This window comes from Varanus komodoensis, unplaced genomic scaffold (assembly GCF_004798865.1).
Source record: "Varanus komodoensis strain SLA01 unplaced genomic scaffold, ASM479886v1 scaffold3, whole genome shotgun sequence".
In the NCBI taxonomy this organism is placed as follows: Eukaryota; Metazoa; Chordata; class Lepidosauria; order Squamata; family Varanidae; genus Varanus; species Varanus komodoensis.
The window spans coordinates 3,447,016-3,474,198 of NW_025335761.1; the positions used below are offsets into that span (position 1 = coordinate 3,447,016).

Sequence of the window (27,183 nt, forward strand, 5' to 3'; positions counted from 1 at the left end):
ATATTTTCAAAGTGAATGCAGTGCAAGTGCTTTGGAACAAATAAAAAAAATCTAACTACAATTACTGTAGCTCTTCCTTTGTATTTTGTTTGTATTAGTTTCCATCTTTTATCCATACCCAAAAAAGGAACCCTCAGACTCATCTGAAGGATCCAGATATGGTATGGGACTTCTGGAGTCTTCGTCCTGAGTCTCTGCACCAGGTGGGATTTATAATCCAGTGAATGTTTCAGCAGAAAAAAAAATCTTCTATTTCCAGCATGCCACAGTGAAAGCAAGTTTTTTCAAAGTTTGCTTAAACATGTAAAATGGAAGAGATGTATGTGTTCATGATTTCTTCAGGCATAGAGTTCTGTAATCTGGGTTGCTTATGTTAGGTAACTATGGTGGAACTCACATGCTCTTCTGAAAGAAAACAAAAACTAGTTAATGGGAATACAGGTTTTGCCAGACAGTAAGATAGGTTTCTACTTGTATTGTACTGTTTCTATTACCTGATGAACTCTACTGAAATTGTATCTCCACAGTGGAATATATCTCCTTTTTGAGGTGCCGCAAGTCTCATAACTAGCATAATGAGACTAGCAGAATTCTTCCTTAAATACAGTAAGAATTGCAGAATACGAATTGCTGAATTCTTCTTTAAATAAAATCCAGACATCTGTGAATAAATCATTGCACATATTCTAGATATCTCCTTTGTCCTTCTAATGTGCGTTTATTATATACAAATACTTGGGGAAGGTCATTATTGCTATTGATGTTACCTTGAAAATGTACATAATTCTAGAAGTCTCAAAGACAGCTAAGGGGTATTACTTACAATAGGATGAGTGTTATATGCAGCATAACTCTTTCCATTCCTCCTAAGAGCACACCATTGTGTAAACTGATGGAACTTTCCCCCATCCTCCAGTTTTGGTGCAATGTGGATGGGACTCATTCCATTGATGGGTGGAACCCAACAACAAATGGATTGGGCCAATGTACATACACAGACACATTTTCCCCCTCTTTCCCTCACACACACACACAAGAAAAGCTGTGCTGGACCAGGCCAGCAGTCCATCTCATCCAGCATTCTGTTCATGCACTAGCAAATCAGCTGCCCACAGAACCCCCAACCAGGGTGGATACAAGAGTTCTGCCTGCTGAAGCTCCTCAGCAGCTGGTGTATATGACCATGCACACCATTTGCAGTTATTTGGAGATCTTTCTGTGTATCAGATCACACTTTGCTGGGCAGTGAAAGAGGGAGCCTAGCCCATCACTACAGAGCCTTAAACCCCTTCTTCCTTACTGCTGCTGCTTTTCTTGTTCTTCTGAGGGAGCAAGGCTCCAGGGAAGGGAGGGGCTTTGTCCAAGACTCAGCAGGATATAAGAGGCGGCCTCATGAGACACAGTCATCCTCCAGGTCAGATGTTTCCCATCACCAATATAAATTCTTTGCCTGCCTTTACCAAAAAAAGCTCTCAAGAGATCTTGCAATCACTATTAAAAACAATAAGTAAATATATTGAAAACACAACAAAAGAGTAAAACAAGCATCGAGCTCAAATGACCCAGTTACCCACCAAAGGCCTGCAGCATTCTTGGACCCCTTGAAGTTATTGAACAGTTTTTGAAGGCAGCTCCACATAATTACAGTAGTTTGCACAGGAAGTCACTAAGGCATGTGTGCCCATGGCCAGATCAGACATCTAATTCTTATGAGTTAGAATTTGTGCAGTTGGCCGTTGCGAATCCCAATTGTTGAGAACATGCCTGGATCCATTTAAGCAATTGGTTGGAAGCCTTATGTTCTATGTATGTCATAACACTTAATGAGAGTGTATGGAAAGGAAGCAAGGCTTTCTTTCCTGTTGCACAGCTGTTCAGCCTCTTCGAATTATGTGAAAATGGAATATTGCACTATTGGCATGGGATGAGTGCCCCTGGGAATATTGTGCTAAGAATGAAATGTGGTTGGAACATTGTGTAGAAAAAAATCCTAGACCACCATACAGAAGTATCCCATTTTATTTACCCCCATTTTCATAAACAATAGCTAATGTTGATTTTTTTTATGTTTAGGTGTCGTTTCTTTTCAGTGATCGTGGCATTCCTGATGGATTCCGTCATATGAATGGCTATGGATCACATACATTTAAGCTGGTAAATGCTAGTGGAAAAGCAGTGTACTGCAAATTTCATGCTAAGGTAATCAATCTATTTTTTCCCTGTTTAACTAGCTTTTATATGGCGATCCTACCTTAAATCAGAGTTACTGATTAATCAAAGTGTTGCTTGCTTACTTGGTTTGAAAATATGGTGTTGCATTCCTACCCTTGTAAGGCTTTTCACATGCTGCTGCTTTGCTGGCTGTCTGGAAGCTTTATACAACGATCATTTGGATGCCGTCAGTTATTTTGTATGTCGATACAATATAGTGAGCCATCCTGAGATTGTGAGCCGTCCTGAGATGCCATGCATAAAGGACGGCATACAAAAGTTTTAAACAAACAAACTACTATCCCAAAGGCTTAAAGCTGGGCCTATGCCACGCAACCTCATTTTATCACTGCCATCCATCTTTTAGTAACATGGAATGTGCTTGTAGGAATGACTTGAAGGTTCATATAATGTGACAAACCATGACAAGAAAGGTTGCTTGTCATGTTCTGCAAACCCAGTTGCAGTGACTGAACGTTGTGCCTTATCCTGGTTGTCATCCACAATACAACACAATGGTCTGTTCTAGAGTTCTACCCTACCACAATTGCTTGTTGTGTCATCCAAAATTAGTGATTTTTCTTTATTTTTGCCTTTGGAAGACTTGTGCTTCATGTTTTTATTTAAGTTGCTTAAGGCAGCAAGCCTGTTACACATTGCTTCTCATGATTTTAAAAAAGGTTGCGCACTTAAGTAATGGAAAAAGTCACTTATGGAATTCTTATCCAATCATATTTCAAAAGAAGGAAAAGTTGCAAGTACCAACATAATCACTTGTAGCTTGGCTAAACTCCTCTTCATTATGTGGGATGGGATACTGTGCTTTGTATATTGGTTTGGGCATGGGTGGAATATAACATTTTCACTGCTGGATGTAGGCTTGTTTCTAATATAGCAGTCTTGCCTATAACTGATCTTTAGACTGAGGTCTGTTTCTGAATTGCTGTTGCTGCTTCAGGACATGCATTGAGAATTTAGTATTTCTTCCTTTAGCAGTTGTTTGTGTCCAGTTTTTAAAATTAAGCGTTCTAACACATGTATTCCAATATTTGCAGACTGATCAGGGAATAAAAAACCTTTCTGTTGAAGAAGCTGGAAGACTGGCCTCTGAAGACCCTGACTATGCCCTGCGTGATCTTTATAATGCTATTGCAAATGGAAACTATCCATCTTGGAGTTTCTATATTCAGGTTATGACATTTGAACAAGCTGAGAAATTTCCATTCAATCCTTTTGATGTAACTAAGGTAAGTATATTTTGTATACTTTGCTCTTGCATATCACTTATAGCAAATAGAAGTTGTGCATATATTTCATGAAGTGAAGAATTCTAGATTTATTCCATATTTTACCTATTCTTGACTAGTATATTACATGTCTGTGTCCTGCAAATTCAGAAGGGTGGTTTGAAAGATGGCAGTTATAAAATGTTTGTTATGATTTCTAGGTTTGGCCTCACAAAGATTATCCTCTCATCCCTGTGGGAAAACTTACCTTGAGCAGAAATCCTACCAATTATTTTGCTGAGATAGAACAAATTGCATTTGACCCAAGCAACATGCCTCCAGGGATTGAACCAAGCCCTGATAAAATGCTACAGGTAACCAGTATGAAATCATTATATTTCTTTCATAAAAATGTCATTTTTTGTACAAGATCTCTGGACTTTAATATAATAAGATAACAACACAACATAATCAGGATTATGGATTGGTGGGAATTTTTCTTCATTCCCCCATTTTTCTTTTTTATGTTGGTTTTCATTATTTTCTCCCTGCTCCCCATCCTACTCTGATGAGAATTTTAAATACTAAATATCCAAACAAATGGATTAAAAGAAGGATGATCATTATTGGGAATCTCATCACCTGCAAAGCTTGGCATATAATAAGGGCAGGTACTTGGGAATTGTGAGAGCTGGATCATAAGGAAGGCTGAGCACCGAAGAACTGACACTCTTGAATTGTGAGAGTCCTTTGGACTGCAAAGAAATCAAATCAGTCAATTCTAAAGGAAATCAACCCTGACTGCTCTTTAGAAGGTCAGGTACTAAAGCTGAAACTCAAATACTTTGGCCACCTAATGAGGAGAAAGGATTCATTGGAAATGACCCTGATACTGGGAACGATTGAAGGCAAAAGGAGAAGGGAACAGCAGAGGTTGAGGTGGCTGGATGGGGTCACTGGAGAGGTGGGTGTGGGGTTTCATGTATTCTGGGGGATGGTGGAGGACAGGAGAACCTGGAGGAATGTTGTCCATGAGGTTTGAAGAGTTGAGCATGACTTTGGACTGAACAACAACTTGAAAATCACAAGACACCATTAAAGATATGTTTAAGAGTAAGGTTTATAGGTTTGTTACATATTTTATATATGTATAATTAACATTTTGGATATGGGGTCGTATAAAAAGATGTAACTAGCATTATTGCTTTTTCTGCAATTAATATTGTAAGATAGGAAGGAATTTTGAAGGCTTATTTAATAATGATTGTGTATTGTTAGTTATGGTCCAACAATAAAAATGTTTGATAATATATGCAGTGCTAAATGGAAAAACTATTATTTCAGCTCACCCAGTGTAGTAAATTTGAAACATCTTCATAGTTTAACAATTATAGGTGGAGTTCCTTTGCATGCATGTCATATATTTTAGGCTTAATTGTCTAAAGCTAGCTAGTGTTTTCATCACATAAAAAATATGCTACCAGAATGTTCTAATCCTTTGTTCAGTAATATTGAATTGTTACTCATAGTTCCTGCCTCTTCTTTTCTTAAACAGAACAGCCGTGTTTATCGATTATCACTTCAAACATGAAACTTAAGCTGAGAACATTAAAAAACCTCAAAGATTTTGTGTAAAATTGTGTTTATGAAGGCAGTAGCTGGAAAAAATACATCGTTAGCTCATGGCAACACATGATTGTGTTGTGGAAGTTTGTTGTTGGCAATAATAACAACTTCTGCAGTATAGCATTTAATTAAAAAAAAGAATGTAACTAAATAACAGGTCATACATTATTTAAGTAAGAAGCGGACCTAATCATACCTAAGACGTAAAATCCATATGTTTGATAATTATACAGTTGTCCACAGCATAAAACAAGAGCATTGTGTTTAGGTATGCTGATATGTCCTCACTGTTCCTTTGAGACCATAATTCTTCTCCCCTCTGTAGATGTTAGGATCAGGAGCAGGTTAAAAAGAATGAATGATGCCAACATTAAAAATCTTCAGGGAAGAAAGCAGGGAGCAGCAGTCTGAAACCAGCTCAAAGAAAACCTACCCACTGTCACACATGTCTTACTATTTCATTATTTTAGGGTCGTCTTTTTGCCTATCCGGATACCCATAGACATCGTTTGGGACCCAACTATCTTCAGATTCCTGTAAACTGTCCATACCGAACTCGGGTGGCCAACTACCAGAGAGATGGGTTTATGTGCCTGAGTGACAACCAAGGTAGTTGGGGAATTCCATGTGGAATAATTTTTTTAAGTATTACACAGCAACATCAGCAAAAGCAATTTCCTCATCTGCACTTGCAACACAGTTTGAGTATTTCAAATATTTGATGTGATCATGTACTGCTTTAGCATCTCTCTCTCTCTCTCTCTCTCTCTCTCTCTCTCTCTCTCTCTCTCTCTGTCTCTCTGTCTCTCTGTCTCTCTGTCTCTCTGTCTCTCTGTCTCTTTCTCTTTAGAAAAGTGGTTCTTTAGCCATATTCTGTTTTATCAGAAAGTGCATTACCACTTTAATAAAGAAGCAGAAAAATAATACATTGTTCCAAGATTATGCTCCACAGTCATTTTGGTCTTAAACATGTATGAGAACTGCAAAAACACACGCATCTAAGTGTGATTATATTGCTTCAAGAACGTATATAAAATAAATTTTGGTACTCAACCATAAGCTGATAATATGCAAATAGCTGATAGTTCTTGAAGATTAATGAACTTGATATGAAAGAGTTTCAACAGTACCAGGCTGTCAAGATCCTTTCATTTTGGAAACTGGAACCAAGTGAGGATAATAGGCATGGAATGAGGGAATGTGGCTTCCTTTCTCTTCAGAGTAATTATTGCAGTAAAGCACTGCCATTTTTACAGAAGTATTTCAGAGCTCTCTTAAAATTATTTTCTCTTTGTGTCCCAGTCATAATACATAGTAGCAAAATACTATTTTTTGTAGGTGGTGCCCCAAATTATTATCCAAACAGTTTTACTGGCCCAGAAGATCAGCCTGATTTAAAGGAGACCCGCAGTTATATTTCGGGTGATGTGCAGCGCTTCAACAGTGCAAATGAGGATAATGTGTCTCAAGTAAGCAGAGCAGAAATGTTCAGTTGCCTTACATTGGCCATGGGGATACACGTATGAGCGTCTTCAAACTGTATGAACTGACCATTCGCCTTCCCTTGGAACATCTCTCAAATGCCTGCCTTGAAATCATTTTTGATTTATTCTGCCTTGAAGTAACTTTGCGGGGTTTTTCCTGTGCCATCTGTGCCATCAGCCTTTCATCATCCTATCTAGCTGCAGAATTTCTTGGTTTCCACTGCTGGTGAATCCATGGACAGCTCGCATATAATAGTATACTCATATATTGAGGTACACTGGCCCCCAGAGACATCCTAAATACTACTTAGTGGTAGGCAATCTTTCTGGCCACAAGACTTACCCATATGATTATTAAATCATATGTTTTAAATGAGATACTTCCCCCCTTTACCAGAAATAACTGCAAGAGTACCCAAGTCCCCCATGCAAAAATAGCTTCTTCCCAAATATTTGCCCAGAGGCCTTGGAGATGCTTTTGCCAAAGAAAAGAAGTGGCTACTTGTAGGCATGCACTTTAAAGCATTTTACCTTTTTTAGAGCGGCAGTACAGGAAGGCAGTACAGGAACTCTCTTGGGATAAGTCAAATGCTCATCCCTTTAGCTCCCTTTGTTGTTGCCTGATGTTAGAGTCACTATCAAGAACATTTTGTCTTTGAATATACAAGCTTTTGTTCTTAATTTCAAAATTTTCTAACTTGCCAAGTGAATGGAATATATCTATAATGAGGAGAAATGTGTTTTCAACATTTATTAAAAGGTGCGAGACTTTTATACCAAAGTACTGAAGGAGGAAGAACGTGAGAGGCTCTGTGAAAACATTGCTAGCCATCTTAAGGATGCTCAACTTTTCATTCAGAAGAAAGCGGTAAGTGTTAAATTACCGCATTAAGTTGATGTATGATCTCTGCTTTGCATGTAACAACTATTTCAGTAAAATTTTTAGAAGATAAGGATGTGCAAAATCATCTTAGGATGCATTAAACAAGGATATACTATAATAAAAAGGATTTTAGAAAGCAAAAGATATTAAGAATATGAAGTTTCATGCTTTTAAAAATTGCCTATGTTGTGGAAAGTTTCATTTGCAGCAGTATAACTAATAAACATCTTCTGTATATTGAAATAATATATATTGGGTCAGGATGCTTCCTTTCCTGCAAAGAAACATGAGAATGGTTGGCATTTTGATGTGTGACAGTATACGAAGTACATCTGTTAATTCTAGTAGCTTAATTGCAGAGGGTATAGTCCCATGCACTTGGCACTCAATACACTTAAGCTTCCAGGCCCAGAGACTTAAGTACATCTAAAGCATGGCATCCGGGGTGGGGTGGTGATCGCCACACACAGCCCTGTAGCTCATGCGCTGCACTTCAGACTGTCTAGACGAAGTGGCATGGAAGGAGAGGGAATGAAGGCTAAGGAAGGTCGACTGGGGCGCTATTTGGATATGGTGCAAGCTGTCATTTCCAGTCCCTCTGCCCTTCCTACCTTGCCTGGGGGCCATGGAATTGCACCCAGAATCTTACTGTGTTTGAACACCATAGCTTCAGTCGTACTTGATTTAAACTGAAATCCTAAATGCTCTCACTAGAGTCTGAGGCCCATCAAACACAATGGGACCTTGGTTTAAACCTCTTCTGCTAAACATATAAAAGCTTATGGTTCATTCAGCTTCAGTGGAATTTAAATGTACTTAATAATGCAGGTACTTCAAATAGGAGGCAAACTCCTGGAACCTAATTTTTATAAGGCAATGTTTAGTTTTTTCAGGTATGATCTGGATATAGTTAGGACCAACATTGTTCCATTAAATACCATAGAAAGCCTCTGAAACCATATTTTTCATGCAAAAGTAACTTTCCATTTTGCAGTCTCACAGAAAACTGGAAGCCTAAATTGGGAAAACTGGAAAACTTGCATTAATTCATGTCTACATAGTAGTAGAAGGGAATGTGGGTGGACTGAATTTGCTGAAGTTTCAGACCTCCACATCAATACCAAATAGCATTTTTATAAATGATTTTGAGTTGATAGAAGAGCTAGGAATGAAGAAACAATAATTATTTGTTTTTACTTATTTTGCCGCTAGGTGAAAAACTTTACTGATGTTCACCCTGAGTATGGTGCACGCATTCAAGCCCACTTGGACAGATACAATGCTAAAGGTGGCAACAAGGTAGGAAAGCAATTTCAATTTCAGTTCATAGAAATCAAAAATAAAGGTGGACAATATGAAATAAGGATCTTGGATAGGTGGGTGTTTCAGAGAGAAAGAACTTAAAAAGGAAAATTGCTCAGTCCTTGTCAAATATAACAGTTCCAATGTATGGGAGGTAGAGCCCTCTTTGACTTTGCCTAGGTCTACCAATTCACACCCCATCTTCTTTACAAACAGAGACTGAGTTGGTTTGCATGACAAGATAGGCCATTTGGCCACAGTGGTTGGTGTGTTATGCTCTCCCCTGGCCATGGCTTGTCATATCATATGACTCCAGTTGGCAGGGGATATTTAAGACAACCCTGGTTCTTTTAGACAACCTTGAGTTTGCCCAACATGGCAAGCTTGGTTGTCTGTCGTGACATGGCAGCCCTTGTGTTAATTAAGCCATTGTGGGTTGATGTTTTGTGTCAACCAGACCATTGTAGGGGTTTACAGGCACTTACAGTCCCAATTATAAATGGCAGTTTGTTGGAACCAATTAAACTCTTCACCAGAGTGGACTGTCAGTGGGTGCATATAGCTGCCCAAATAGCTGTAACCAAATACCTGATGTTGTGGGCATTTGTAAATACTCACAATGGTGGCCTGTAAAGCGGTTAAAACAAAGACCAGGAGAATCCCCTCAGGGGACTATCTTAGGCCGTCTAGATCCAACTCTTGTTTGGAATTATTTGTTTTTGACAAGTCCCCAAGAAATGACTGCAAATCGCACACCAAAGAAATAATATTTTTGGAATGGAGGATAGGAGGACTGGAAAGGAGGGTGGACTGGATGCGAAATGGGCAGCTCGCGTTATCAAGTTGAACTCTTGAGTCAAGCGGTCAGGAAATCTTGCTACATTTGGGGCAGAGCACCCACTAACCACGCAGCCCAAGAAAGAGTTCTTCCACTGTGCACTTTCATAGTCTTTTTGCATCTAGGACTGCACAGAATTGTGTGGTGTTGGGTAAGATTCTGCTTTGAATGGGTTGTTACTTAGCTTTTAAGAAAAACATTAGAAAGTCTTGAAAACTTAACTTCATTATCTTAAAACATTAGAAAATTCTTTTTTACTAATTACTGCAAATAATGTATTTGAGAAAAAGTTTCCTTGGAAAATTCCTTGTTAAAAATATAGGAATTTGAATACCTTTCAGACTTACTCTTAAAATGCACATTATTTCTATTTTTAATTATTTTGTCTTGTTTCTAGGATTGTGTGCGTAGCTATACACAAACTTCAGGCCATCTTATTGGACAGGAAAGATCAAATTTGTAAATCCTTTGATCTTTGATTACCAGTCCCACTGGTAATACCTTTATGACACCGAATTTACATCCGTCCAACTGGAAAATAAGCTGTGGAAGGCCTTAACAAATATGAAAGCTTTCTGTGTTTTACTGAAACTTCTTTTATACTGGCAACTGTAATGCAAAAAAAAAAAAAAAAATCAAATCTGCATTTGAATTTGTGATTAAAAATTAATTGAATAATAGCCTGATGACTTGTAATGCTATCTGTCTGCACTTGTAAAGCTGCATCTATGCTGACAATAACTTTTAAGTGATATCTCTGATGTCCATGACTTTTCCTTGTATTTGCAAATTAATCAAAACTTTGATTTGCTTTACTGTTTTATTCTTCTCCCTCAGAGGAGGGCAAATGTGAACTTTCCGATGTTTTGCCTAACATACCTCATCACCCATAGCTGTTGGTAAGGGATGATGAAAGTTGTAGACTAAAACAGCTAGAGAACCAAAAGTCAGCTACTGCTTTTACAACCTTGCATTTATTTACCCAACAATTATCTAATGTTACAGATATCTCTTAAATTTTACTAGCAGTGCAAAGCTCTGTATGTCAGTAGTAAGTTAGATCCTTATTTTACATGTATTAATATTAAATAATAGCAATTTCTTTAAAATACTCATACCTACTATGCAATTCTTTTGATTAAAAACCATATTGTTTGAGTTAATTTGTCATGCTTTTAAAAATCATTGATACAATTCCTCTTGGATGAAAAAATACACATAAGTGCAAATCTTACCTTGTACTGGTGCTAAAATGCATGTTTTCTTTGAGACAGGATGAATTTCAACTATGTATTTCAAAGAGTGGATTTGAAAATTTATATTGGATTATACTGACAATACTTAATCTAAAGTTAAATTCTACAATAAATTACACTAAATTACTACATGTTTGTGTCTCTCCTGTTTTAATTTAGTTTTTAAAACCCTTTCTGTATAACATGTTTAAGGGCTTTCCTTGTTCACTTCAGGTCCAAAATGCCTAGTGAATTGCATCCAATAAAGGGCTAACCTAAAGATAGGTTGTTTCAGCAATATGGAATCCTGTGCTGTGATTACTTCCAGCTTTACTGCTTCTACAGCTTTACTGTTTGTTACCATGGTGCTGGATGGCCCAGGCTGATGTGTATTGAGTCTGGGCAACAGAAGCTAACCTGCAAATGAAGTTATTATCCACCTTACAAGTACCAATGAGACAACCAATTGTTGTTGTTAGTCATGAAGTTGTCCATCACTACCCCATTCCTCCAGGCTGTCCTGTCCTCTACCATCCCCCAGAGTCCACTCAAGCTCACACCAACCGCTTCAGTGACTTCATCCAGCCACCTCATCCTCTGCCGTCCCCTTCTTCTTTTGCTATCAATTGTTCCCAGCATTAGGGTCTTCTCCAGTGAGTCCTTCTCATTAGGTGGCCAAAGTATTTGAGTTTCATCTTCAGGATCTGGCCTTCTAAAGAGCAGCCAGGGTTGATCTCCTCTAAGACAACAATACCATCCACATAAGAAGTAGGCCCTGACATAGTCCCAATCATACACAATACCACACAGTCAACATACCCATTTTAATTCTATTTAAATTTTTTCATCTTTTGAGTATTGGTTTCTCAGACAAAAGCATACATACCCTGTATTTTTATGCTGTCTTTGAAGTAGGCATAAAGTTGTATTTTACCAGCTGTGTAGCATTTGCGCTTTACCCATACACAAAAACCAGTGAAACACACTTTAATACGAGATTTCCTGCTTTCAAGTATCCATACCTAGAAGGTAGCATAATTAACTGAAGAACGAGGTTTGTAACGGCACACTCCATAGAAGCTGACATGAGGAGGAAGGCCTTTTGTATCTCCCAGCTCATAACCTTCTTAACTAGATAAGGAACACGCCACATAAATAAGGATACAGGAGTTCTAGGTAGAACAGTAATCCATGATTGTCGCTGCTGTTATTATTAATTTTGTTTTTGTATCACCTAATAGCTGATGCCCCGTTTCATTTATGACAGCACATAATATACTAATATGTGCTATACAGATAAGTACTGGAAAGTGTTTCCACAACACAGGTATGGCTTGTCCAGTCATACATCAGAGTCCAGCACCCCTGATGAAGTCCGGTACATTCAGTTTCCATGAAACCACACAGGCACAGTGGTCTGTTCGAAGGTTTCCACGCTTTCACCATGGCTTGTCATGACGTGTGGCCCAAGTTGCTGTGCTTTTTTTTGTGTGGTGCCTGCAATTCTGCCAGCGAGTTAGGTGGCAGGAGTAGCTGTGGCTGCTGTAGACGCTTGGGCCTGCATTTTGCAGTTCTGCCTAGTAGCCGCTGAGTTGCTGGCAGCAGCATGGTGATTGGCCGCCTCCATGCTCCCCTTCTTCCCTGCCCAGTGCTGGAGAGGTTCCTTGAAGTGGCTCTGTGTTTGTGGCCCTCTGGGAGCCAGTGGTCTCCTCAAGTGGAGGCTGCCTGCATGCATACAGCACAGGAGCAGCGCATGAAACTTCAACAACAGGGTATTGAGCATCTGAAGAAGCCCGTGACTCCTGCTCTGCCTCATGCTCTCTGGCCCACTTTTGTCTTGTCCCCAGCAATCCTCAGGGCTCCTCATAGCCCTGCTGCCCGCCTCCCCACAGCTGTGGGACTAATAGTGTCCTCACAGCCTGCTGGTCAACTTTCCTGGGCACTTGCCCAGATGAGCACCCCAGGAAAGTCTGCCTGGCAGGATGCACTCCTGTCCTCAGCACAGGGGCCTGCAGTGGTGCCCTCCCTGAGTCTGGCTGTGGGTAGGGAAGCCTCTGGCAGTGTGCAGAGGGAAGGGTGGACATGCATAAAGGGAGGGAGAGGTGGGCACAGGTGTGCTTGAATATTGGCATGGCATGTGGCAGCTGCAGGGAGCCCTCCCGCAATGCTACACTGGAGCAACAGCACTACTCTAGCAAGTAGGCAGTTGCTTCCTCAGCTGGCTGAGAGAATATGGACCAATGAGGGAGAGGCAGGCGACACAGGCATGAGCAATGCACCCTGGGATTGATTTTCAGCTGCAGGGGCTGATGGGATTCATGCCACCGTTTGGAGCGAAGATGGAGAAGCATGGAAACCAGGTGCCTGTCTGAACCCGGGGAACAAGGTGAGATACTGTGGATTGCGTTACCGCATGGGATGGCTTGCTGTCATTTGTGAACACACCCAGTATGTCCCTCTGCTTGGGGCTCTGACCAAAATGACCCAGGGAGCGTGGTCATTTTGTTTATTTCCCCATAAAGTGACTATGAGTTGTGACTCCTCTTTATTTATGTTCTAGCATTGCTAACTTCAAAATGTTCTATTTAAAAAGATACATTATAGCCCAGGAGAAGTAGGGAGTTTTGGAAGGGTCAAAAACTTCTTTTGAGAAGCTAGTAAACTTTTGAGAAGCTACTAAGACGAAAATTCAGAAATCTGAGACCCTGCATGTTTTACACACATTTATCTGGGCACGGCTCCATTCTGTTCTTTTCATGAAAGCTGCATCGTGACTGTACTCACTTTCAGTACTCACACACTGTGGGGGATAGGCCCTTTAAACTTTTTGTGCATGATGTTGCGGATGCCAGAGGGATCTGGAGAAAGGGGCCAAGGCTCTGGGAGGATGCTGGGGCTCTGGAACTCGGAGATATCCAGAGGGTCCAAGGGATGGGCTCTAGGGGGCCTGAAAAGTGAGACAATGGACAATTCTAATTTGACAGAAGATATGCCCCCTATCCTCCTCTCTTGACCCCTGCAGTCTAACTCACCACCTGAGAATAGGCTCTGGAAAGTACCCCAGGCCTCCAGGACAGATTTTGAAAGCATGTGAGAGGCTGAAGGAGGTCTTGGCATGCTCACGGAGCTGCTTCTGTCAGCAGAATTACAACATGGATACAATCCATCTTAAACACTAGGCGATTTTAAAGTTCCCTTCTTTGGATGCCACACAGAAATGCAATTTAATAAATATGCCAATAGAAACCCTGTGTTTGACATATACTAGGTTAAAGGTTTTACTGAAAGAAAGTTCTGGGCTCTGCTTAGAAACTGTTGAAATAACAGTTTGTGCAACATTGCACGATGATCACACAGTTTAAAGTCCTTTACATGTTAGGCCCAGAGTTTTGAAATGGATCATGTTTGCCAGATAAGATAAGATAAGACATGGCAACAGTGTCTCAGCTTGCTATAGTAGCTGCAACAACAAAATTTTATTACAATGTTAACCAGCACTGTTGATAAATGGCATATTTACTGATGGTATATACATTGATAAATGGTATATTTTATTAGTCTGTCATGCACAGTGACTGGATGCACATGACATGGCAACACATCATGGGTGACTAACCAGGATGATTTCTCATATTGTGTGAATTTAAATGCTTTCCGCAGGGTGGCTTGCTTATGAGCAACCAGCCACCCTGATGATATGAGCAGGGCTCATTGTACTTGTGATGGGTCGCTGTGTTATTGTTACTGTGTCATGTGAACCTAGTTGTGGGTACAGGAAAGAGGAGAGAGAGCTGCTTGGCAAAAGAAGCACAAGCCCCTGCTAAGCTCACCCAAACCATTACCAGTGATGGCTGCTCCACCAAGGGATCACTGGCTCTGGCTCTCCTGCACCGCCTGTAGACTCCTTTGCGGTCACAGCAGCTTGTTTTCGTTATTTGCCCCTTTTCCCTGGAGATCACTTTGCATTATTTTTGAAGTAGCAGCCAGTGACAGCCCTTTCAAAGTGCTCAAGAGACACAGCAGAACAGCTGTCACTGTGTTTATTTATTTATTGTTAAATTTGTTGTGGTGGTTGTTCTTGGTCTGAAAAGGAGCTGCAAAGAGAGGGAGAGGGAGAGGGAGAGGGAGAGGGAGGGAGGGAGAATTGATAACACATTTCTGGACTAGCTGGAAACCTGGGGGAAATGTTGACAGGGTGGAGAAGGCTGCCAAAGTTTGGTTCAAGACTTAGAAGTAAGATTACATTGTCAAATGAGAGATAGTGGCTCCCCATTTTTGGTGTACTTACTGCATTTGTCTACCTGCACATTTTCTTACTTTCCCAAGTGGCTTGCTCCTTCTTAGTATTATTTCTCCCTGGGGAGGGGTTTTTTTTTTTTTTTTTGCACCTTTAGGCAAATTAGCAGATATTCAGTCTCGCCTTGTTAATTTTCTTGTATATTCCCTACCCTACTCCCTTTGATGACTGAAAGCTACAAGGAAGTTAACCAGAAAACACCACAAATAGCAGACAGCCAAATCTGTGCTCTTGTGAGTTTTAATCAAATGTAAATAAAACTCTGAAATGCTGAGGAAAGAAGAAGTGGCAACAAAATGACAGTCCTTTCAAAATGCTCTTTTGGCGTTAGTGGATGCACAGTGTCCCCTTGTAAGATTGCAAAAAAACAGAAGATGATCTTTTGCCTCTCCTGCCAAGCAGCTCTTTAGCCAGTTTGCACAAGCTTTAGTCTTGGGTTGAGAAGTCCTAACAAGCCCGCTTGAGCATAAGCTATTATAAACAACCTTTGTACAGGCCATGAGTTCTCATGATGGCTTGTGGGTGAAAAGTCACCTCAGCTGGAATGCCTGTGCTGGGACCAGATGCCACAGCAAGTCTCATAATATTAAGATGATTCATAAAACTACTGCTTATAGCAATGTGTGAACCCAGCCAAAGAGACACATTTTGGAATGGAAAGAGAGCAATCCCATGCAAAAGCACTGGTTACTCAATAGTCAGTACGTGTCAGAAACACGTACACTGTTTCTGATTCTGTGGACTGCCCCTCCTGGCAGTTATTAGTTGGGGAGTCAAGAAATAGTGGGTCACTATAGTTCAAGTCAATTTGCCCTTAGTTCAGTTTTAAAGGAGTTTATGATGAAGCTAAAATAGTCTAAACCAAAGATCAGCACATGTTATTGAAGATCTCTGATCAGATTCCACATAGCAAAGAAAATGATAAGAAGAGCAGTTGCAGTGAGCTCTAATTTTGATTACTCTGCAGCATTTGTGGGACATATTTAATGCATTTCCCTGCAACTGTTTTCTGGATCTAAACAATACTTTCACCGCCAAATCTGAAGGTCCTGAAACTGCTCTTTAGTAAACAACTTTTTCAAATTTCTCTTTCTAAGGGAACTGGTGCCATCTTCTGGTGATAGGTAATAAATACCTGCAAAAATGTGAAGCCAAGGAAATATCAGATATTCACATACTGAGTTGGGAAATTTGCCCATGCCTGGGTCACACACTACTTTACTGTAGCTGAGCAGTACAAGTGTCTTGAAATTCTTTACGTTGTATCAACATGTTTAATTTTGCACAAGTTTGGAATGTGAGGTTCTAGGGTTTATTTGTTGTTGTTCAGTTGCAAAGTTTTATTTATTTATCGATTTATATCCTGCCTTTTTCCTACAAAGGGCTCAGGACAGCTTACATCATTCTCCTCCTCCATCTTATCCCGACAACAACAACCCTGTGAGGTAGGTTAGGCTGAGAGTCTGCGACTGGCCCAAAGTCACCCTGTTGGCTCCATGGCTGAGCGGGGACTAGAACCCAGATCCTCTGAGTCCCAGTCCCATGCTCTTCCCCACTACCCCACACTGGAGACCCCATGGACAACATTGCTCCAGGTTCTCCTGTCTTCCACTATCCCCCGGAGTGCACCGAATCCCACACTCACCTCTCCAGTGACCCCATCCAGCCACCTCAACTTCTACTGCCCAGTTAGTCAAAACTGACTCTCTGGGCAGTTCACAAAATCAAAATAAACAACACATATAAAATCCAAAAAGCAAACAATAACAATTAAAATCATACATAACTAATGCTCAAGAATAAAATGGCAGCAATAAGTGGACAAATAGGCCCACAACAGCCTCACTCAAATTGGATTGAGGTTACAGCAACAATATGGTAAAATGTAATATAGGTAAAATGTTAAAATAGTTAACTATTAAATTATCAGGTAAATGAAAAGGTTTTTGCCTGGTTCTGGAAAGAATAAGGGGTGGGCAGCCTGGCACACCTTCTTATGGATCTGATTCCAATACATTACTTAAAATCATTCTAAATTCCAGAAATTTTATTAATCCTGATAATAGAAATCAGTCAAAACCTGGAGACCTGGCCATGTCCAAATACACAGCTGGGGTCTTTCCTCAGAGCCTGGCATTGTGGGAGGGGCGTTCCTGGAGATTGCCGAGACCACCAATACAAGAAGACCAAAGAGAGAATGAGGGGAAGGGGAGAATCAAAGGCAAGCTGTGACAATGGAGTTGGCAGCTGCATATAATTGTCCTTCTGCCTTAAGTGACAGGAGATCATGTACTAGATCTGATGGTGGCTAGCAAGCTACTATTTTTAAAAATGCTGGAAATCCACAGACCAGCGGGGCAGGGGATGGTGGTAGGGCATGACTCCACACCAAAGACAATGGATTCTTATTTCCTTTTGCACCACTTTGGATGAGATCTGCAATGCATGCTAAAAGGAAAGTACATGACTGTCCTAGAAGTTCACCAAACACCTAACTTCAAGACTGTATCATTACGTTTCCATTCCTTGACAGGTTGTGATAGTATGTCTTCTTTAAGCAGCCACAGACTTCAGCGTGGGAATTGGCTCTTACAACTGAAAAACTAATAGATGCTGAAAAATGTGTCTGTCACCTCTATAGCCATACCGACACAATGACTACTGGTGAGATTTGGTGTGCAATCTTCAGAACAAATATGCCTGAATCAATGCCTCATTGCAATGTCTAAAATGAGTTAATGGTCAGACATGAAGTGGAACAAGTTTGCACATTAATTTCTGTCATTCTAAATCCTGAAGACATGGCACAGGTGTTGGAAAATGAAGAACGGAATCCATTGCTACTGGCAGCTGATGTGATCTTCAAGTCCTGCAGAGATGGTGCAGAGAGGGGATCCATCTCCTGCACAGGACAGTCTGTCAGGTAGATTTGTTTGGTTCTGAGGAGGAGGTATAAAGGCAAAACTGGACAGATTTGGCAGTTTCATGGGTGCCTAGGGAAGATTCTCAGTGTAAGAAGCAGCCTGCCTCAGAAAAGGAGGAGGAATTTTCAGAGCTGGAGGGGGAACAGATGCAGGGAAATTTCCTTGATCCTGTCATGAGACAACAATGAAGCGAGCAGACCAATAAAGAAGTTGCAGAAAGCCCCTGAGGATGGAGCCGGAAAGTGACAGAAGTAGTTTCAGTCTGGATTCAACACTTTACATGGGCAGATGCTTCTCCCTCACCTAAAGAAGAATGCTACTTTGATTTATACAGTCTTTAACTTGTTGAGTTTTCATAAAAGAACTGTGCCTCTAAGGTTTTGCTTGAGTCTGTTGGAAAGGGAAGCATGTTCTGTGGACATTTCAGGGTGCAGTTACGTAGGCATTGTTGGAGAATATGGTCTCTCCTTTGTTCTGACAAATACAGAGTAAAAGATAAAATGTGTGTGGATGTAGGTGTAGGGGAGCTGCTCCTAGATAAGAGAAAACAAGTAGGAATCAGTGCAAGTATGAGCTGCATCTTGAAAGGATCATTCTCTTAGATAAGGTATGAATAGAAGGGGGAAAATTTTCAGCCTCTGAAAGGGAGGGGGCTGACAAGAAGTTGTCAGAGGATCAAGTAAACTATAAAAGCATTGTTCTAATTAGGTACTGTCCAGTTCCAGGACCTCCTGCCTTACATGAATAATAATATATTGACAGTCTTCCATGACAGTCTTCCATTCTTAAAAAATATTTTTGGTTTGCTTTTCTTCAATTTATTTGGCATGTTTCATACAGGATCTGACCACATTAAAAAAAAAATCAACCTAGGGTTTTGGATTCCACACGTTTTTCAAATCAAGAAACACCAGTGTGCCAGGACTAATTCCTGAAAAATGCCATCAACAGGTTTTCTAGAGGCCTGTTCACAATTTTGTCTAACTCTAACTTGTTGAATAGGTTCATATTTTAAATTATTAGGGTCAAACTAAATTAAATCCAATGAATTTGGTCAAGTTTAGGCTAAGGTAGCAACATTAGATAGTCATTCTGTTGTGCTGAGACTACTACTAGGAAAGTGAAAGTTTGAGCTGCCTCAAGCTCCCTTATGGGAGCTTCACCCCACCTGCCCTTTTCTGGAAACAAGTGTGCTGTTCATCTCCAGTCACTCGAAGCACAACTAGGTCCTCACTGTTTTAGCAATGGGTCCCACGGGCATATGAGCAGCATAGGATAGTGCCCTTTGTCTCTAACATTTTGTGACATCTAAAACAGTGTGTGTGCATGCCACTGTTTTCCCATTGTCAGGAAGGGTTTGCATTTGTGTTTCTTGAAGGAAACCCAATCCTACATTTCCAGAGACTGTGAGAAATCCCAAAAGTAGCTTGTAAAGTGTCATAAGGTGTGTGCCTGTGATTGAGTGGATGGTAAGGTACATAGGAATCGAAAGAAAAAGCTTTCTATGGGGCGTATGCAAGCTTGAAGATCCATCTGAAGCAGCTTTTTGTGTCCATGACAGTCGTTTGAGCACCTCGTAGTTCGCATAAGTTTTTGAGACATCATTAGAACAACAGTAAGATTTCTTCTACTGTGTGGAACATATTCATATTCTAAGCAAGATGCTGGAACTTTTTTCAAAGAGAGAAAAATATTTTCTCAAACTATTTGCAATATACTTCCTATTAGTAATTGACCATGAAGAATTAATGCATGGCTTAAAGTGTCACCACTGAATGGTCCATTCTTAATGTACAATGAATCAATTCACTTGTATTTTTCAAGTTCCTTGCAGTGAGAAAAGCCATGTTTTCTCCATACTGTTTGATGTGTTTGCTCAATAACTGAAGTCATTGAATTCATTCAAAAGCTGCAATTACCACATAAGCTTCAAATTATGTACTTCATTGCTCTTCAACAATTCGAGAGGCAGGGTAGAATGATTATGCAGCTTTGGCTAATAAGATTTCGGATGTTAGATCCGAAAACATCTTCACACTGACCCTGCAGGTTATGCTACACACATTGATTGTCCGACATGGCTCTCATTTCCATGTAGAGGAGGACATGGAAGGAGGACACGCCTCATCTGCTAAACATAACAGGTTATGGCTTTCCACACTGACTGCAGGCTTTGCAAATTTGTTTGCATTCTTCCCACGACAGTGTGTACCTTTCCCTACTCCATTCAGGCAGGCCCAAAACATGTTAGTATAGCCGCCAGCAGCATTGATGGAATGGCAGCTTGCTGTAAAACCACGTGTAGCAATTGGCACAGCTAGGATGTACTGGCACTGCAAGCCTCACCTGAGCCATTTAGCTGGTTTAGAATTAGCTTTACATTTTCAATAATGCCAAAACAATAATTTTCTGCTCATATCAAATGTGAAATAATGGCTTAGCAAAATGGGCCTGAATACTTTGGAAGCATCTTTTGCTCATGTGTGTTCGTACCATATTTCAGAAAATGTATTTATTTATGAAAAGCTTTTCTACCCTGTCCACCACTAGTGTCTTGGGACAGCTTACAAAAATTCAGTATAACAGTGGATACAAATATGCAGGTGTGGCTACACACACATGCAGGTATTGCACAAATGCACACCAAATTTAGAACTGGTGGCAGGTATGATAGAAATGGTGTCTTGGGTTGGCATGGATCCCCCATAGGATGTAGAACATCACGTGTGACCAGGATGTATGTTTGCACATTCATTCATAGTTCATATATATGCACACACACATGCACACACACACACACATACATATACATATACATATATACATATATATGAATGATCCTTTTGCTAGAAGAAATGATAGATAGATTTTGCGGGCTTAGCAAGGATACATCTGAGTCACGTTGTATGGGATACAACTGATAATAAAGGGTGTGCATGTGTATATGTGAATCTTCTGTGTCCTGTGCATGGAAAATGTTGATCAGATCACTTGTTGAGCACATGTGTCAAAATGTCCCCATTTGTACCAGCTCGTAGAGAAGCCTAACTCTACCTCTGACACGGCACATTCCACAATATTCACACAGGGACGATTTCGCACAAATGTCTCTGTACTTGAAACTGGAGGATCTCTATCCTGCCTTGGACAATGTCTGTTCTATCTCAGTCGGAATGAGACACATGAAGCATGTTTTTCAAAGCATGCAGAATCAGCGACAATTTGGTGGTTGTTTGAGGATCAGAATACAAAACTCCTCCATCAGCTCATCATGGCTGTCTTCAGCAGAGGAAAGTGTTACATCCTGGAGAGCTGAACTGTAGTGTGAACCAAAGAAGAACTCATTTGCTTCTCCCAAACTCACCTGATGGAAGAGGCTCCATCGTACAGGCTCAGGCACGCTTTCCTCAGTTCACTGACACCCACTAAATTGCTGTTCTACCATTCCAAGTACTAAAAGGAAGATGCAAAGACATCTCAAGAAAAAGATTGCCGCTGGTTCTCCACTTGCAAGTACATTTGGGACAAGGAAAAGGATGGTGACGCAGGGCTTAACCTTAGGATTCCCAGGAAAGGGCTGGAGGGCTCATGACGTTGCTGGAGAGATGATCAGAAATCACTGGGAGGACCAACAGGTTTCCAAATTTGGGACTGGTTTGTGAAACAAGTGAACTACATTCTGAGTTGCTGTTTTTTAATAGCATGGTTTACCAAGTCCAACTCTGGATTTATGTCAGGCTGTGTTCATCTGTGAAATGGACTAAAAGTGGGCAGGTCCCTGGTTTCTTCCTATTTTGTGGGCTGAAATTAAAAGTCTAGCTACAAAGCATTTAATAACTGTTTGGTTTTTTTTAAGCAGCTTCAGAAAGAGACCTTCTTAAACGTTTTATTAAACTTTCCAAATCAAGTCCTCGAAGGCTAATTTTATCTTTGCACAGTTTCCAAATGTTTGTTTTATTCCTGCAAAGTTTGGTTCAGAACATTTCAGTGGGTTGTAGAATCTTGAATTTGGAGTAGATAGGGAGAAGATCCAGCACTTCCTTCCTGCAATTCATCTTTCACTAAACTGGACTTCTTTATTAAATGCAGTGGTTCAGTCTGTGTTATAGATCTTTGTGGTTTACCTGCAAGTGATGCTTTAGTTAGTCAGTAAAGTGTGTGTTATGTTGTTTCACCTAAATGTCTGTGAATTATAGAACTCTTCCTTACACTCATGTCTATTTTCCTAAGCAGGATCACTTTTATGTCAGGAAAACACACATTAATATGTTGGCAATGTTTTCCCATCACGTAGTCTTTAAACAAAGCAATTCATAAATGTTGTCTGTTTCGGAAAGAGTGGTACCCTGCAGAAGTCTATGGAAAAAGGGCTTCTGAATTAGGAAAGAAAATTCAAAGTACAGCACACAGTTTACAATTAAATATTTATACACATTCTTTACAAATTGCTGTGGGCTGAAAAATACACAAATCCAAAAATATTGTACAGTCATTCATATTGTTAGCAAATATACATACGAAAACGTCACACCATTCTGCATCATACATTTAGATTGATATGTCTCTCACTGCTACTCCAGAAGGTGTGCTGAATGTTCACATTGGATCATTCCAAAAAAAGTCCTATGTTTCATGTGGTAGAATGTTAATCACGCAGGGGAAAACCAACCAACCAACCAACCAACCAACCAACCAACCAACCAAAGGAGCCTGTTAAATTGTGCTAGATATAAAACTTTAGTGCAATATCAATCGACTCCAAAGGGCTGAAACCATCCACCATGCACACTATAGTGTTGATCACCAGATTTCAATACAAGCTACCAATACTGCACACCTGATTTAAACCCTCAGTTATTAAAATATATGGGACCAGAATCCACGAGTTCTTTTGCAGGCATTTTTTCTTTATCTAAACTATATTAGAAAACCCTTACTTGTCAGGGGTTTAGGAACTGGTAAGTGCTGGCAGTGTCATGCGCTCTCTCTCTCTCTCTCTCTCTCTCTCTCTCTCTCTCTCTCTCTCCTTTTTACATCAGAAGTCTTCCTAGTTCAGTGAGGTTAAGCCTATTTAGGTGACTGGTTGAATAGCCAAAGTAAAAACAGCCAAACAACCTGTACATACTACTGCAGGCCTATTACCTGGACTACAGGTAAGCATGGACTACAGGATCTCGCTTGACTTTTCAGCCATCACAAATGTTTCCTCTTAAATCTTTGCAGTGGGATGGCAAAAGCTGGATCCTGAGCATGGAAATTCAGCCACACAATTGTGGTGAGCCAGCGCATTTAGATTCAGAGTTCACAAAATCTAAATAAAACAAAGCGCTGTGAAGCAAAAGCAGAAACACCTGCCAACAGCTATGGGAAAAGCTCACATGAATAGACCACGTAGATGGTTTTTGGCAGAATTCACTCCACAATTGGATAAACAGATAATTCATGTATAACTTGGCAGCACATTGAAGAACGTACAGTCACATGAAGCCAGTGAAGGCCTGTGAACTGACAACTCACAGTTTATATATATTTGTGTGTGTGTGTGTGTGTGTGTGATATTGTTGCTAAGACTCCAGAACTGCTGTGTTTTTCATGCTATCTGTAGGAAATTCACTGCTGTGTCACTGTCTTTCTACCATTGCCCCACACTCCGTAATTTCATGCTCTTGAGAGAACAACTGATTCTGCTTTAGTGCCTTCCAAAGAAATATTTCCAGGGAGAAAGACACAGAGTACCTTGTGCATTTTGTGGATTGATCATGATATCGCCTATTGTGAAATGGATGGTGGAGATTTTTTTTCCCTACTACAAGTTACGCTTATTAGGCAAGTGCCAGTGGGACTCACTAAGAATAGGTGTGATGTGTGTTTTGACAACCAAAAGGTGAGAGGGTGACAGGCCTGGGTATGGTGTCAAGGCAAAACTGTACTATGTAAATGAGGGACATCACATTTCTTGTCAATAACAAACGATGACCAACAGGTTGGAAGGATTTGCATAGTGGATAGAAGTCACAAAGTCTCATCCCAGGGATGCATCCCAAATCTGTTGTAGATGTGAAGCAGTGTGAGGTGGGAATGAAATGAATCAAAAGGAATGGGAGCCAGAGGCCATGAAGGTTATGGAAATCAGGAATCACAAGATTAGGGAACAAATTTGTTTTGAAGACAGTCAAGGATCAGGAAATATCCTTGATTGCCATGGCCTGTTTTCATTCAGGCTGTAGTTTCCTTGGCCAGTCACAGCCTGGCAGTTCTCATATCCCATTCTCAAAATATGCTCCAGAGGAAGGCAAGACGCACTCCAACGGAGCAAAGCTCAGGGAACCAAGGTTTAATTTAGATGCCAGGAAGCACTTCTGATAGTTAAGACCCCAAGGGTATGGAATGGGCTTCACGGGAGGTGGTTGAGGGCCCATCAGTGAGGGTGTTCAAAGATAGGCTGGATATGCACATGGTGGGCATGTCGTGAGCAGAGCTGGCTGGAGCCAGGGGTCATACTAGATGGCCCGGGAGGCCCCTTCTCACTTGCTCTGTTTTTATGTTCATATGCTTCTATATGGTGTGGGTCTGAGTCCCAACAAAATATTGGCTTTCCAAGAGGGCTTTCTTTCCTCTCAGATCCTTGTGGAAAATGCACTGGCTTATTCTAATGTGTTCTGAATTCACCAGTCTGCAAAGTGTACAGTAGCTTTGCTGCATTAATGATGAATGGAAAAGCCTCTCAAGCATCATCTGAGGTAGAAGTAATATGACTACTTAAACCTAAAAGGTGTAATTGGTAGCACAAATACACTTCTTTCAGAGATAAAATCTCTGTTGTTCATTGACCTCCAACATCAAAGTCTGAATGATACGAATTCTCGAACCCATCCCTGGGTAAGAGCTATACTATGCCAGAGCTATACAAGAAGTCAGCCAGAGTTCCTCACAGCATGTGCTTCAAGTCAGACTTAAGTCCTAGTACACACAGTAGCACCACACAGTTAATCAGGAGTCCCCAGGGATTCATAACTGTCCTTCACACTAAAAGGCTACATCTGATGTTAGTTCTGCTGAGAACAGACTCATTAAAGAGAATGATCCCAAGGATCCTGGAAAAATACAGGGCTCCGAATCAAATTTATTTGATATCTGTAGCCCTAGAATGGTTAATATATTGCCCTATTGAAGTTTAGGCCTACAACTCCCAGCAGAATTATTGATTGAAGATGTAGGCCAAGCCATCTAAGGACCACCAGTCCCTCACCACTATCACAAAAATTTCATAATATTTAGAACTTATTAAATAGATTGGAAACTGGTTCAAATGTATAATGTAGACATGCATTTTGTCTGTTGTTGTTGTTGTTGTTGTTGTTGTTGTTGTTGTTGTTATTGGAATGCGAGGAAACCTGGAGTATAGAAATGTAAACTCTAAAGGCACTTGGATGAACACTAAAGGAACTTGACTATCCAATATACAGGAAACCATATGAAATACATTCATAGGGTTAATGTGGCTTTTCAGCAACCCAGATTATACTTTTCAGAGTCCCATAAAGCTCCAAATGGCAGTGGTAGGATGTTAGGAAGTCTGCTATTCTCAGCATTGAGAGAAATGCTACATATATAACAGCACATAATAGTACATCATAGTACAGGTCTACTGAGCAGTTTATGGATGTGCAAGTGCTGGTGCTGGTCCAAAAATATGAAGAATAGTGAATTCCCCCCTCCCCCAGTCCAGAAAGTCTCTTTCTATTATATCATCCAGTTATAGGTGATCACTTCTTAATGTATGGAGGATCTGCAGAGAACTTTCCTCTGCTGTGGTTGGGACTTCTTGTTGCATCCTGGGACACCGAGTCAGAAGTAAGAAGTCTCTCATAGCTTGCTGTCTTGCCAACCATGGGCATTCTTGCCAAACTTATACACTAACCTCCTGTCCACTCGTTCCAAAATCCCAGTTTTGTAATAGTACCTGCAACAACAAAGCTGAAATTGAGCCTTAGAAGTATCTTAAACACATAATGCAATGTGTGAATATGTCAGGAATTGGCATGGTACTTTCTCCTTGAAAGAGCAATCTATTTTTTTCTGGCAAAAGGAAACTTGCATGCCTATGGCTCAAAGGTAAACATCTTAGAATTTGAAACTTTCCCACACAACTCTACCCCCTTCTATAAAAACAAACACAGAGTATAGATTTCTTTTTCCTAATAAAACAACTTAGAATAAAGCATTTAAGTGTTGCATTCCTGAGTAAGTTGGCAAATAATCTGTGGACTTCATGTGTAACTCCAGTAGCCCATTGATTCCACCCACAGATCTGTCCCATCTCTAACTGAAAGAATGATAGCTGCATTATTTAGTTGTAAAAGCTTTGGCATAGAAGTGCTGAAAATGAGCTAAAGTATTACAGTAAAGTGTCTTACCGGAGCGCTCTGCTTAGTTTTTCATAGGTCATTCTGTCGTTTTTCTTCCTTTGCCCCCACATTTTTGCCAGAGCATCTGATTTGATAACTCGAAAGATGCCTTGGTCCCTGTCTTCCCACTCGAGGATGCCACAGTTCTCCTCAGGAGACAAGAGGAGATCTCTGACAAATTCCCACAAGTGGGAGCTCTGCAGACCTGCAGGAATGAACAGCAGCACGTGAGCAGAGTCTCCCAACAAGCAACCTGTTTCAGCAGTAAGTCACAAGGGTTTTGAGCACTTGTGTAGCAGGAGCACGACACAATGTGGAGGGGTGGCACACAGGATGCATTGCCTCGTTGGCGGGCAAACTGGCACGGGCCACCACCAGAACGGCCACACAAAAGCCAATTCAGTAAAACATTAGAAGAGCTGTGTATTTGAGAAGCATTTCGTATAATCACTTTTTTCTATTTTATAACAGCTATAGAAATTTCTAGACAGCACACTGAAAAGCAGAGTCATCACCCTGCCGACAAAAGTGTGTATAGTCAAGGCTATGGTTTTCCCAGTTGCAATGTATGGCTGTGAAAGCTGGACCATAAGGAAGGCTGAGCGCTGAAGAATTGAGGCCTTTGAATTGTGGTGCTGGAGGAGACTCCTGCAAGTCCCTTGGACCGCAAGGCGATCCAACCAGTCAGTTCTAGAGGAGATCATCCCTGACTGCTCTTTAGAAGGCCAGATACTGAAGATGAAACTCAA

The 27,183-nt window shown here is 40.6% G+C and overlaps 2 protein-coding genes across 5 annotated transcripts in view; one reads left to right on the plus strand and one right to left on the minus strand.

Moving 5' to 3' along the window:
• CAT (catalase) overlaps positions 1-10,957 on the plus strand; it is a 59,368-nt gene extending 48,411 nt beyond the window's left edge. For both annotated transcript variants that reach the window (XM_044436017.1, XM_044436016.1), the window contains exons 5-13: positions 99-203; positions 2,074-2,199; positions 3,267-3,458; positions 3,659-3,811; positions 5,534-5,672; positions 6,402-6,532; positions 7,308-7,415; positions 8,643-8,729; positions 9,968-10,957. In XM_044436017.1, the coding sequence (XP_044291952.1) occupies positions 99-203; positions 2,074-2,199; positions 3,267-3,458; positions 3,659-3,811; positions 5,534-5,672; positions 6,402-6,532; positions 7,308-7,415; positions 8,643-8,729; positions 9,968-10,033 (1,107 nt within the window). In that variant the 3' untranslated portion in view covers positions 10,034-10,957. The remainder of the gene's footprint in view (positions 1-98; positions 204-2,073; positions 2,200-3,266; positions 3,459-3,658; positions 3,812-5,533; positions 5,673-6,401; positions 6,533-7,307; positions 7,416-8,642; positions 8,730-9,967) is intronic.
• A 14,935-nt stretch (positions 10,958-25,892) lies between these two features.
• The window catches only part of ELF5 (E74 like ETS transcription factor 5), a 17,474-nt gene continuing 16,183 nt past the window's right edge, over positions 25,893-27,183 (minus strand). For all 3 annotated transcript variants that reach the window (XM_044436523.1, XM_044436522.1, XM_044436524.1), the window contains 2 exons: positions 26,444-26,639; positions 25,893-25,989 (listed from right to left, as the gene is read on the minus strand). In XM_044436523.1, the coding sequence (XP_044292458.1) occupies positions 25,893-25,989; positions 26,444-26,639 (293 nt within the window). The remainder of the gene's footprint in view (positions 25,990-26,443; positions 26,640-27,183) is intronic.